The sequence below is a fragment of the Pseudorca crassidens genome, chromosome 15 (genome assembly GCF_039906515.1).
Source record: "Pseudorca crassidens isolate mPseCra1 chromosome 15, mPseCra1.hap1, whole genome shotgun sequence".
Lineage (NCBI taxonomy): Eukaryota > Metazoa > Chordata > Mammalia > Artiodactyla > Delphinidae > Pseudorca > Pseudorca crassidens.
Window position 1 is genome coordinate 83,905,965 of NC_090310.1, and position 13,228 is coordinate 83,919,192.

The 13,228-nt window shown below is 58.0% G+C and overlaps 1 protein-coding gene and 1 long non-coding RNA gene across 3 annotated transcripts in view; both read right to left on the reverse strand.

Annotated features, from left to right (window-relative positions):
* Positions 1-1,925: 1,925 nt before the first annotated feature.
* Positions 1,926-13,228, reverse strand: part of PMEPA1 (prostate transmembrane protein, androgen induced 1) — a 58,615-nt gene continuing 47,312 nt past the window's right edge. For both annotated transcript variants that reach the window (XM_067708592.1, XM_067708591.1), the window contains exons 2-4: positions 11,127-11,281; positions 6,577-6,630; positions 1,926-6,116 (exon numbers count right to left, since the gene is read on the reverse strand). In XM_067708592.1, coding sequence (XP_067564693.1) covers positions 5,568-6,116; positions 6,577-6,630; positions 11,127-11,237 — 714 coding nt within the window. In that variant the 5' untranslated portion in view covers positions 11,238-11,281 and the 3' untranslated portion in view covers positions 1,926-5,567. The remainder of the gene's footprint in view (positions 6,117-6,576; positions 6,631-11,126; positions 11,282-13,228) is intronic.
* LOC137208110 (uncharacterized) overlaps positions 12,372-13,228 on the reverse strand; it is a 45,558-nt gene continuing 44,701 nt past the window's right edge. Inside the window, exon 2 of the long non-coding RNA XR_010935462.1 lies at positions 12,372-12,831. This is a non-coding gene — a long non-coding RNA (uncharacterized lncRNA). The remainder of the gene's footprint in view (positions 12,832-13,228) is intronic.

Sequence of the window (13,228 nt, forward strand, 5' to 3'; positions counted from 1 at the left end):
GCTCTAAAGGGAACTTACGCCCTCCTCTCGGTCGCATGATTATCTTCCTGGTGTTCCTAACCGCGCTGGGCTTCTCCGTGCCCCCACTCCCACCCAGCCAGGGGCTCAGCCTCCCCTCCAGGGCATGGTTTTGCCAGGCTGCGCACGTGCCCTGCCGAGTGCCCTCGCGGCTCTGCTCACGCGAGCGCCTGGTTCGGTCTCTGCTGTCCTCGTCTTCCTTCCTCACATCCTTGAGCTCCAAATCCAGCCTTCACAGACCTCTCCCAGCTCCTGACAGCACACTCTCCTTGCCCTCACCACACTGGGCTGTGGTCCCAGGCTGCGAGTCTGTCTCTAGAACCAGAAGGTGAGTTCTTTGAGGTCAGGGTTGGGTCTGATGCGCCAGCATCCCTCAGCAGGGCTCAGAAAACGTGGGGGGAGTGAGTGCAAAGTGAGGCCTCCCGAAAGGAGATGCCACCTTCACTCAGAATTTGGCATTGTGCTTGGAGCCTAGTAGATGCTCAGTGAGTATTAGCCGTAGCGACGTCAGTTGTTAGCCTGGACCCACATGGCGACTTCTGCTCGAGCTAAACTCAAAGTGGGGCAGGGGTGTCAGCTCTTTGGTTAGAACCGCAACTCCCCTCTCCAGTGGGGAAAAGCTCTGTTCCGACCGACCCCACCACCTGGGGAGGTGATGCTGTCTGTGTGCTCAGCCTGGGACATGCAAACTCATCCAGAATCTTCGAGGGACATTCAGGTATATGGAAACTGTCCCAGGGAGCCTGTGACTAATGAGAGTGGCTAATATTTGTGTCTGCCAGGCACCCTTTGGCATCATTGAATCAGACACCACCTCACAGGCACTGCTGTCAACCCATTCTACAGACCAGGTGACTGAGGGTCAGCAAGGGGAGTGACCGCCAGTAAGAGGCACTCGGGTTCTGGAGCCAGGCCAGGGCAGAGCACCACGGTCCCTGCTCTCACCAGCCAAGAGCAATGAGCTCTTTTGGTGTCTCCCCAATTCTCTGTAATCTTTTCACCAGAGAGGGAAACAGGTAAGGCAGACGTGTGTCCGGTTCTGCCCCAATCACAGGGCTCTATGGCCCAGAAGATTACAAGACCTGGAATGAGGCCAAACAATGTTCATCCCTGGGGATCAGCTCTGTTTTGGCTGACTTGAAAAAAAAAAAATCCTTGACCAGACATGAAAAATGGTTCAATTTAGAGAAATAAACAAGAATTTCTGTAGTGGGCACTGTGAGTGTCCCACCCAGACCCTCGGGATCCCATTCCCTGCTTCCATGTGGGTCGCTGCTAAGGGCTGGCATCTGGGGATGTTTTCAGAGGGCCACCCTGGGGCCTGGGGGAGTCCTCTCTGCCCCACTCTCAGGCAGGAAGAGCCAGGAGCATCTGAGAGCCTGCCTCTCCCGGGTGCAGTCTGCATCCCAGAGCTTCCCAGACTCCCTGCGGATCAGCCTGAGGCTGGGACTTGGCCTAAAACAGTCCCCCTCGCACTTCTCCTCCCTCTGTCCTTTTCCCAGCTCCCTTCACTGTCTCCCCTGGGAGCAGAACTTTGATACATCCCTTCACACAAGTCCACGTCTCTGGAAGAGCCCCATTTAAGACAGTTTCTTTCTCGCAGCCCTTACCAGAGCTTTCATCGTGCCACGGTGGCTGATATCCCAAGAGGGGGGAAAAGTAGGCAGTATTTTGCAAACTCTTTTACCCCAATGTCACCCGACGCACCCCCTGCCCGTGCAAGTGTTTTCACTGGGCTCCCTGAACGCTGCCTGAATTAAAACAGAGAGGTTGATGGAATCGCTCAAGGCCACACAGCAGCTCCGAGGGATTGCTTCCTTCCCACTAAAGGCATCCAAGTGTTGGTGCCGAGGGCGGTGGGGTGGTAGGGGGAAAGCAATGCAGCCCAAGAAAGCGAAAGAGCCTCGTTCCAAAGAATTGTAAAATTTATTGTATAAGTATTGCAGCTTTTCAGAATGTCATCATTGCCACTAATGATTATTGATACACAACAAGCGATTTCATCAGGCCTGTGGACTGGCATCCAAATACAGAGTCTTACGCAGCGGCAACGCGGGCGCCGCACCCAGCGTGCCACGGAGAGTTTACATACGTGTAACTTGAACAGAACTTGGGAAACAGGGCTGCGAAAGAGAGCGGTTCCAACGCCAAGGGAGCAACGTGAAAGCGTCACCATCAGCACAACCACCATGGAACCAGGCAGGCAAATGAGAACGCAGCAGGTCCTTCCGAGCTCTATAGTACAGCAGAATTTGAAGCACAGTTTCCGGAAAACCAAACAAAACGGAACATTTTCTCTCCTTTGTCATCAGCACGTTCTACGGATCTGGAAGCTTGGTGTTGCACGTAGAAAAGAAAATTCTCTGAAAAGTACAATTCACAGAGCAGACAGAAAAGGACTGGGAAGGGTTCGGTCCTCGCCCCGCCCCGGTGTTTGCTAGCCGTGGGGAGGCGTCGCTCTCAGCTCCTGGCAAAAGCACGGGGACGTGGACGGCTCTTAGGGCACATTGCTAAGTCCGTCTGTGTGGACCTGGGCTTGGCGGGGGAAAGAGTTTTCCTCCGGAGGAAATGTGATGATTGACAAGCGGGGAAACAATGAGAGGCTTAGAGAAAGCCAAGCTCTGCCACCTTCTCTGAGCCCAGCCTGGTCCCCCTCCAACCGGCCACTGCCAAGGGCCACCCCCAACCCCACCAACTTTCTACTGAAAAAAGGGGGCCTCCCGAGGGATGCGCAAAGGCTTTTCAAAGGTAAGGACACGACAGCTAACACCTAGTGGAAGGAGTGTACCCTCAGGGCTCTGGGTCCAGCAGGGAAACCAAGAGGTCTGCAGAAACACACCCCATGGTTTTCTTGGGAGGTGCCCTGGCCTTGACGAGCTGCTCCACCATGAACTTCTGCAACTGTCATCCGCTAGGCACGGAGCCCAGGGACAAGGCGGCGGCCTTGAGGCCTGGACCGCCATCCTGGGGCGTAATGGGGGCATGGGGAGGGTGCTCTGCCCTCAAGCCAGCTGAGGTCAGTAACCCCCTCACCTGCTTCCTTCTTCTACCTCGCTGCTCATACGGCAACGGCAGACCGCACCACCCAGCAACGAGATTCAAGGTTTGGTTCGAGGACCTCGGGAACACTTGGGCCTGGCTCTCGTCTGCTGCTACGCTACTCACACAAACAAGGTCCACGACTAGGTTTGTGACCCAGGTGGGAGATCAACGAGTACTGACAAGAGGCTGGCGGGGCAGGAGGGGTGGCCTGACCCAAGGGAGGCACATCCAGGGTGGAGGGCGGGTGGGTGGGACACGGCACGAGGCGATGGGGATGTTTTTAAAGAAGCAGTAGCCCTCTGTCCACCTCGAGCGGGAAGGCCGGGCCCGGGTGAGCAGGGCGTTGTCCAGGAACGCCGCTGCCGGGGGACAAAAGGGGTCAACCGCTTTCTCAGTAAGGCACTAGGGAGACGTTTCACATAAAGGAACGATTTTTTTTTTTTTTTTAAACTTTATCTATAAATGTGTCCCTGTACCTTTCAGGACAAACTATGGATGTCTCTGCATGAATGACCTTTTCAAAGAATTTTTGAGAGAGAAGCAAAGGTTAGGCAAAGGTTAGGCTGAAGACCTCACGGAGAGGCAGGTTTTATTGTCAAGGTACCAGAACTTTCTGCCAGGCTGGTGAGCGGGCACTCAGACACCTCGGTCATCTATTGGTCACCGTGGTCTTAAAAGGTACGTATAGAAATAGAGTTCAAATGGTCAGAACTTCAAAACTGTTCTCGAGTTTTTGTTTTTCAAGTAATAAAAAAGTTGTTTAAAATCAATACTTATTGCCTCTTATACCTTTCTCTTATGTTAACCGGCTAGTTGGCATTCTGCCGAAGATGAAAAGACACCTCCGTGGGATGCAGGGGGCAGGGGGCAGGGCGGCCTGCTCTCCTGCTAAGGGCGTCACCCCATGGAGTATTAGCCCACCCTTGGTGGGAGGGAGGACCCCGACTCCGCTCTCTCCCCGCCTTCTCTACTTGCACACACGCACGCCACCAGCAAGGGGTCCCGCCGACATCTACTCAGTAAAACCCTGGTAAACAAGAGTTGTGTCTGATGAAGACGCTTATGAAAACACAGATACACAAACACATCAAAAACGATGGTTTCCACGGGGAAGGGAATGAAATGCGAAAGAGAGGAGAAGGGAAAGAATTCTGCTTCTACATCCTAAAGCTCGAGTTCGCGTTGGTTCGACTGTCTTTCTCGTTATAACCCTTTTGCAGTGTCCTGGGAGAAACCTGGGCGTGTCACCTTTTCATCTCTGGTCTTCTGGTTATGGGCCTGTTACGTGAGAATCAATACATAAAGACAGGGATGAGGTCACATGGCTAGTCCTTTGGGCCTTTCCTATACGCCAGTGGGCTGCACCCACCTCAGCCGGTAGAGTCTGAATCACCAGAGCATCCTGCACGCGCGAGCCACCTGACCGCCTCTGGCGTGGCCCTGGCGAGGCAGGCAGGGGGCAGAGAGCACCTTAGCGAGCCCCTTCCTACAGGGACCTTCGTGGTTCGGAAAAGAGGAGAAAATACTAAGATTCCTTCAGTAACAGTGTATCTTCATTTTGGGAAGAGCAAAGCCCACCTCCTGGAACTTGGGGCCTCGAGTAACTTTCCTATTTTCTTTGCGATCCAAAGGCTGTCCTGGCCCAGAGGGGAAAAAAATGCGTCTCCTTCGGGAGGGAATGTATAACGAGGTAATAACCTATCACTAGACAGAAGCTTCCACTCTGCAGGAAATCAGCCCCTCTGGGAGCCTCTCTCCAGACTCAGCGTGGAGCCCACCCTCTGCCTGACGTCCACCGTGAAATTCCAACATTTCTCCCTTAAAAGTCTCGACAGACGTTGATAGAAGTTTCCATCAAACAAGCACTGACATATTTATATTAAAAAATAGTGCAAAAGCTCAACATTTATATAAATAACTCTAAACCCCTGCTTTGTAGTTTTTTTTCTTTACAAGGTAATACACACTTTCTGAGTTGGCACTCAAAAATGGCCTTTTTTTTTTTCTCTTCTAGCTCAGAAAACAACTTTTTTTTTTTTGTAATAGGCCTCTTCTAATACAAAAATACTCCTGCCCTCGCACATACAGTCTCTCTTATTTTATATATATTTATATTTATATAATATTGCAGATCTTTAAACAAAGGTTTTGTGCAAATATGTCTTTAAAGTTAAGTGAAATCATCATAAACAAACAGAAGAAAGTAAGCATTCACGCACGCAGCTCAACTAGAAACAGGAAAGACTAGCGTAGAATTTTGTTTCCTCTTTTGCCTTCAAGACGCAGCTCAACAGAGAAACATGGTTTTTTTTGCAAGTCTTCTTAGCTTTGTGCATTCAGACCAGACAGAACATGTAAATATTTACACACAGAGAGGTGGGGAGAGGATGGTCATGCGTCGCAGTTTCCTGTGTGTCGCCCCGTCCTTCTCTCTCTTTTCTTTCAAGAAGTGCGGAGTGTTTTGCTGTTTTACCTACTGCGGCCCCGGCCCTGGCCCCCCGGGACTCCTAGAGGGGGTGTCCCTTCTGTTTATCCTTCTCTTTGCTCCAGGCCGCTGTGCTCTCCAGGGGGGCGATGTGTGCGGGGTGCAGCCGGGTCCCCTCCAGCAAGGAGGCCGGCCCGCTGCTCTGCTGGTGCTGGAAGGTGGAGGCCCCGGGGTAGTGGCCGATGACCTCGCTGTAGGTGGGGGGTGGCCCCTCCATGCGCCCACCGCCCCCGTAGCACGTGGCGCTGATGCCCGAGTTACTGCTGGGAGGGCAGGGGCCGCCCAGCATGGCGCTGTCCATCAGGTCGCTGTCGAAGATGGTTCTGTTTGGGGGCGCGCGCACCGACTCCCGGTTCAGCTCCAGCTGCTGCTCGGGGTCCCGCAGCTGGAGCGTGCATGGGCCCTGGTAGGGCGGGGGCTCCTCCCCGTCCGACAGCGAGATGGTGGGCGGCAGGTCGATCTCGTGCTGCAGGTATGGGTAGGTGGGCTGGAAGCGGTGGAAGCGGTCCCGCTGGGCGAAGGCGGGCACGGCCAGGCGGTCGGTGGGCCGGGGCGGGGCGTAGACCTGCGGCTGGAGGGTAAGAGCAGAGTGAGTGTCCCCCCAGCGGCAGGGCCCCTGTGACTCTGCTCTCTGGGGAAAGGGAGAGATGGCCGCCGGGTGGCGGGGGGAGGAGCCAAGCCCAGGGTCCAGCCCCCTGACGACTGGCGAGCCCTGGAGTGTGAACATCGTCACACAGTTGGAAGAGGGCAGCCTTTGGCCTTCGGTGTCGCAGATACTGAGGGCTGCTCCCTGGGGGTGGGGAGCGTATGATGTCCCAGTAGGGACGATGCCAGCAACCAAGGAGGATTCTTCAGAGAAGGGCAGGTGTGGGCCTCCTGTAGCCGCTCTACTAGCAGGGGAGGTGACCCCGGTCCGGATTAGGGGAGCTACTGGGTAGGGGGCCTTCGGCGTCCACTATAGCAGCCTTGGGTGGGGGGTTGGGGGGGCAGGGGGAGGGTAGTGGTGGAGGGGAGGCAGCACTGGGTCTCACCTCCGGGATTCCACTGCCTGACACCGTGCTCTCCGAGGGCCAGAGGCATCCTTCCTGTACGGGGAGGAAGAGGACAGGGTCAGCGGGACGGGCAGAGGTGGGAGAGCCAAGGGGCAGCCTGGCGTGGACTCTGAGAGCCTCCACTCGGCATGAGATGCTGCACCCATCCCCCTCTTCAGCCCCACTGCAGCGACCCCAGCCCGGGCCTGGACGTTTCTCTCGGACATGACACAATCGCTGATCTCCCAGGTCCCAAGGCTGCTCCCCGAAAATGCATCCTCCGAACTCACACTTTCCAAAACATACATCTGATTCGTGGGTCCCTCCTTCTCAAAACCCTCCAGCAGCTTCCGTGGGCCTTAGAACACATCCAAATGCACGGGTGAACCGGCTAAGAAAGCCTAGGTACTTGCTGTGCGACCTCGGTCAAGTTACTGCATCTGAAAACGTGCATAACTGCAGTATCTGTCGAAGAACTGAAGGAGGCGAACATGCAAAAGCCCCTGGGGTGCGCGCAACGCTCAGTGAGCCTGTGACAGTGCCGGGTGCCACCACCACTCTCCCTCCTGTCGCGCTGACCCGCTATTTAGTGCATGGAAGTGCTAACTGTGCACCACGGGGCCTTCGCACTGGCTGCCCCACTGCACAGCTGGCTCCTTCTCGCTTTTCAATTCCAGTGCCCACCGCAGGCTTTCTCTGGCACCATTATCTGAAGGGCCTTCTCCCATTAAACATCCCGTCATCTGCTTATCTCCTTCAAAGCATCCATCATGTCTGTAATCACCTTGTCCACGTATTTACTTAGCACTTACTATAGTCTGTCTTGCCCCCGTGGTTGGGGGCCCAGTTTATAGATGAAGAAATACAGGAGAGTTAATCATGCCATCATGCAGCACCACTTCTGTTCCGGTGATACGCATGGATAGGCCCGGGCCTATGGGGAGGGATGCCTTCCTTCCTCTAATTTTACAGTTTTATTGAGATGTAACTGACATATAATCAACTGCACATATTCAAAGCATACAATTTGGTTGTTGTGGCATAGGTATCTACCAGGAGCCCATCACCACAATCAAGATAATGAACATATCTATCACCCCAAAGTTTTTTGGGGGACATGTTTTCTTGAGGGTTCCCTTGTACGACGATTCTCACTGGCAGTCTGGGGAGGAATTGCCAGGAGGGCTGCAATTTCCTATACGGCCACTAGGGGAGCTCTGTGTCTCTCATCAGGAAAGCACCCCACAAAGACTCACTGGGGTCTAGTTTATTCCGGGCGTGGGGATACGGAGGGCAGACATACACGATTACTGTTAATATGGTCATCAAGGGCCATTCTGTTACTGATATTAGGAACGCCTTGGCGCCAGGCACTGTGCTATGCTCTTTAAAGCACTAACTCAACTCTCCCGACATCCCGACAAAGCCGGCAAGGCGGAGGTCAGGTGGCTGAGCCGAGCTGCTCCCGCTGGTAGCGCGCAGTGCTGGGATCCAAACCTCGCCCACCGCCTCCAGAAGCATTCGGGCTCAAGCCGACCCCGGCAGGCTCTGTGGCCCCCAGTCGGGCCCCTGGCACAGTCCATGTGAGCACCAGGAAGCAGATGGGGGGACATCCACCTGCTCCCCATTCAAGTCGGGAGTCCTGGGGAGGGGTGCAAGCAGCCAAGGTCAACTTGGATAAATGTGACCCAGACGGGCCCCTGCCTAAAACCCCCCTAGGAGGCCCTCTGTTCGAGGTCCCCACAACGTCTTCCCACCACTGCCCACCCCCCAGCCCTCCGTCGAGCCCTAGCCCGGGGAGTCTCCACCCACAGTGCTTAGGAAAATACCAGTCACTGCTTGGGAGGCCCCACCGCAGACCCCAGAATCACTTCCATCCTTGTCACCTGACTACGCCCAACTTGTGCACCTGGAGGTCACCTCCTCCTCCAGGGAGGCCTCCAGGAACCTCCCACCTGCCGGATGCGCCTCCCACAGCATCTCAGCTCCTGTATCAGCCTGGCCCTGCTGTGAGGAACCCGGAGGCCAGCTGGCTGCACTACACCTGCCCACAGGCTGTGTCTTAACTCACCTTGTTCTCTTATTCAGTGAATGGCCCTGACGCCTTTCCAGGTGCCAGTGCCCACAGGGCTGCTCCTGGCAGCTCCTTCTCTCACCCCCGCTCCACTTCCCGACACCTCCTTCTCTTTCTAAAAGCTTCCTTGGAGAGTTCGTCCAGCTGCCCATGGCTTCCCCATCTAGACCAGGGGTCCGCAAACTGGCTCCATCAAGGGCCAGACAGTCCGTCACACCACCAAGAAGGCTGCTGCAGGGCCACTGCAGCCACAGAAGAGACCGTGGGGATGAGCCCAGAAACCTGACGCACAGAGTGGGCACCCGGCCCTGGTCTATCTGGACCTGGCTGACTCCCGCCCTGCCTTCAGCTGCAGACGCCGAGCCACAGTCTGTACCCCTGCAGTATTTTCCAGCTTCTCTGGCAGCAGCATCAGGTGGGGAAGTGAGGTCCCAGGGCCACAGGGCTTTACCTGCACCTGAGCCCCACCCTCTGACAGATGAGGAAATGAACTCCCAGAGGTTCACCCTGAAAAGGGGCCACGGCAGGACAGCCATGCCAGGGGTGGGCCCAGCGCCAAGCAGACGGCGGCTGCGTTTGGGTCTCTCTGGGAGGTCATGGGCCCTCGAGACTCCTCAGACACGCCCTGTCTGGCAGGGGCCCCAGGGGAGCCGCCACACGTACTTCAGGTCTAACAAGCCTCCATGTTTACCCAGCTGGGCATCCCCGGGGGCCTGTGCAGGTGGCTGGTAGAAGTCGGCCGGGGGCAGGGGGGCAGGGGAGACTTTCTTTTAACCTCAGATGTTCAGGAACCAGAACCCGAATCTTGACCTCCACCTGGGCACGAAGTCCCAGTGCTGCCTACAGGGCTGTCCCCGCTATGGTGGCACGGGTCCCTCACGCTGGAACCTCTGCCATCTCCCCAGCTCCCTCAGCTAACTTCACCCTCCCTGTGACCATGCAGGGTAGGAAGGAGAAAGGCTCGCTCCACCCATTTTACAGACGCACACACTGAGGCTCAGAGGGGGTAGGATGCCCCACCCTGGAGCACGGCTACCAGGCTGACGTCTTCTCATTTGTCCAAAGCTTGCCCCAGCATCCGAGATGGGACAAAACGGGTCATGGGCTCTTCAAGCTGTCGCTTAGAAGCTGTGTGGCCCTAGGCAAATGTTCCCACCTCTCTGAGCCCCCGTTTCTCCTCTGTAAAATGTGGGAGGGATTACTGAGCGCGGACGTGGCAGTGCAGCTGGTGGCACTGTCACTCAGGCAACAGCGACAGCAAATAAACACGCAGGTTAGCCCTGCAGGGAGCTGCCGAGTGTCCTCCGGACAGACCGGCCTCGGGTTTGGGGCGCCCAGTGCTCCCGTCAGAGGGACCAGAGTGGATGCGCCTTGCCCTGGCAACCTGGTGACATACTGAGGCCTGACGCAAGCGGAGATGCCCAAATTTGCCAGGGACAGGCCTGCCAGCCTGACTCAGCTCAGTCCCACAGACTCTGGGCACCAGCGCCGGCCCCAGGCGTCCCCCAGAGCCGGGAGGCCATGCCCGCTGCCGCTTCCCCCCAGCGCCCGGTGAACACGGGCTCAGAGATGTGCTCCCTGCACAGCCCCGGGGCCGCCCACGGGCCCCCCTCTCCGTGTCATCTGCAGCCCGTCCCTCAGACAGCTACTTCTGTCCAGGTTGTTAAATTACACCTGACAGGCGTGGAGATGGAAACTGTTTAGTGATGGACTCTACACCGCCCCCTGGTCCATCTGCTGAGGAACACGGAGCGGCGGGCAGGGGTGGCACCGAAGGTGCAGGTGAATGAGGGGAACGTGGGTGCTCAGGTCTGGACGAGGGCGAGTTCCCAAACCGCTGGGAGCTGCTCCACCTGCCCCAGTTTGTGGAGTTTTGTGGGGATATTCCTGGGTTTCCAGAATGCCCAACAGGGCACACAGTTCTAGTAACATATCAAACTGCAGTTCTGTAGGGACAGCAAGGACCGTGCCGCGTTTGTCCTTCTCACCCTTCCTGCACTCACCCACTCTGCACCCCACCCTTGTTTCTCCCTCCAGAGCTCGGCTTCAGGGGCTCACCTCGACTGTCCTGGGTAAACCAGCCTCTGGGATTCCCGGTGACTCCTTTCAGCTTCCTTCGGAGCAGCCGGCGCTCCTGTCTGTCTACATCCGGCCCATCAGGCAGCACCCCCCCGCGACCTGCTCGAAGCTGTCTCCCCCCAATGCCTGGGAAGGCTCTAGACACACAGAGGGTGCTCAGTAAATGTCTGTCCGACGGATGGATGGACGGATGGATCTGGGGACCAAAGCCCCACTGCATGGACTGGTCCACGGGCTCCCTTCCATCTGGGTCACTGCCTATACCCAGAAGCCCCCCCCAGCCCCCCCAGACTGTCTCCCTACCGTCAGCTCCTGTGAGCACCCGACCCTGACCCCACAGGCACTTGATGAGGGGCGTCCACGGGCCCCCGGAAGCTCAGGGAGGGCAGGCACTCACCGAGGACAGGGCGTCTTCCCTCCTCCTGCCCTGGCTGTGCCGACCAATGAAGGAGCGCGCGGACAGTTTGTAATGGCTCAGCAGACACGTGATCACCACCACCATCACCATCACCACCACCACGATGACGGTGATCTCAACGAACTCCAGCTCCGCTGCAAGACCAAGGGGACACGTGAGACCTCAGGGACGCTGGTGCGGGCAGAGGCTCGGGGCGTCTGAGCACCCACACACCCCAACACACATGCACACCTAATATGCAAAAGCGTCAGCACCCCTACACACCCACACACACGCCAACACAAACGAACACAGATAACACAGCCACGTACAGACACATCTATCACACACGCGAGACGCACGAAGACATACCACCCTCCACGGGACAGAGCGTGTGCGGGCCACCGCTGGGAAGAGGCCTCAGAGAAACCCCATTCCGGGCGGCTGCAAACACTGCAGCTCTCATTTCTTTTTTTCGGGTTTGTTTTGTTTTTCCCCCAGAAGGCGGAAAAACCCTCAAGTGCTGGAAAAGGAAGGAGGTTATTTTGATCCTGCCGGAGTCGGGCGGTTTCTGCTGACTCGAGCGGGTCCGTGTCGGGCGGCGCGGCAGCTGGCCGTGCCCGGTGCCAGCAGAGTCCCCAGCAGCGGCGGGCGAGATGCCGGGGACCTGGGGAGGGACAGGGCGGCAGAGGGGGCGCAGCCGGCCTCCGCCAGCCTGAGGCCGCCCACGGACGATCCCAGAGGGCAGGCAGGAAGGCCCCCCTCCCCCGCTAACAAGCAATTGGTGGAGGGCTCCCCAGGGCCACAGGTTCAAGCTCAGGGCCACTGACTCAGCTCTTCTTCCCCCCAGAGAGACGCAAGGAAGCTGGGGTGCGGGGGGCGGGCCGCAGGTGGGGACTGTGTCGCTCGCGGGTCACTCAAGTGGGGCCCCGCCAAACCCGGCGAGGGCCCGCCCTCCTGCCGCCAGCCTCGGTGTCCCGTGGGAGATCAGGGCATCCCGGTGGGCGTCCCTGCTGGTACAGCCGCGGAAGCTCCTCCACGCGCAGCCTGCCCGCACGTCCTCTCCGAAGCCCCGGCCACCCCTTCTCCCCCACCCAGGGCTCTGCAGGACGCCCACCTTCCTCTACCACGCCAAGCCTTTGCCCAGCTGTGCCAATGTCTGCCTGAGGCCGTCAGTGAGTCGGGTTAGTCTAACCCCCAGGGGACACGTGGCAATGTCTGGGGATACTAGTGGCTTGTCACAACTGGGGGCGCTTCTGGAACCTTAATATCCTACAGGGCACAGGGCACCCCGGACAGAGTGTGCCGGGGCTGAGGAGCTCCGTTCAGGGCTGAGCGTACACACGGGTACTTTTTATCATCCCATCTTGCAGGTGAGGAGACCCCGGTTCAGGCCTAGTGACAGACTCGTGTAGCCCCAGGGCCCAGCGCTGGTGCCCCCCCCCCCCGCCCCCGCTCGACCACCCGCTGGACGGCCGCCTCTGCACCCGGGAATTCGGTCTGGAGCCCGGGCCCTGGCTCCGGCCTGTGTGGAGCTGCAGCCCTCCCTCGCCTTGGGGGGCCCAGGAAGGAGGGTGAAGTAGCCAGGGACTTTGGTGAGAACTTCCCGAGCCCCAGAAGGCCGTGCCCCGCCCAGCGGGGAATCGGACAAGCCTCAAACCCTCTGAGGGGCTTCTTCACTTTCCCGCCAGGAGGACAGCAGGGCCTGGGTTGGGCAAAGGCCAGGTCTCTGGCCTCAGCCCCGATCACTGCGGCCACACCTCTCGCCTCCCCAGACGGGCTGGTCCAGGGCCCGTCCGCTAGGGCCTGGGATGAAGCTGCCCATTCAGGAGACACAGAGGCTGGCTTTGTGCAACACCCACGGCCCACCCCAGAGAGGCCTGCACCCGCTCCCCCCAGGCCATGCACTCTTCACCCCGCCGGGGACCTGGGGGTGGGCACCTCTCTGCCCCTCCCCCGGCCCTCTCCAGGCGCCCCGCCCACCCGGGCCTGCAGGAAAGGAGGTATGCGCTGCTTCCGTCTCTGTCCCTGGCCCCGGCGGCCTGCAGGGCCCTGGCCAGGCCTCTGCCCTCCTCCTGGTGTTGTCCAGCGGCCGAGGCAAC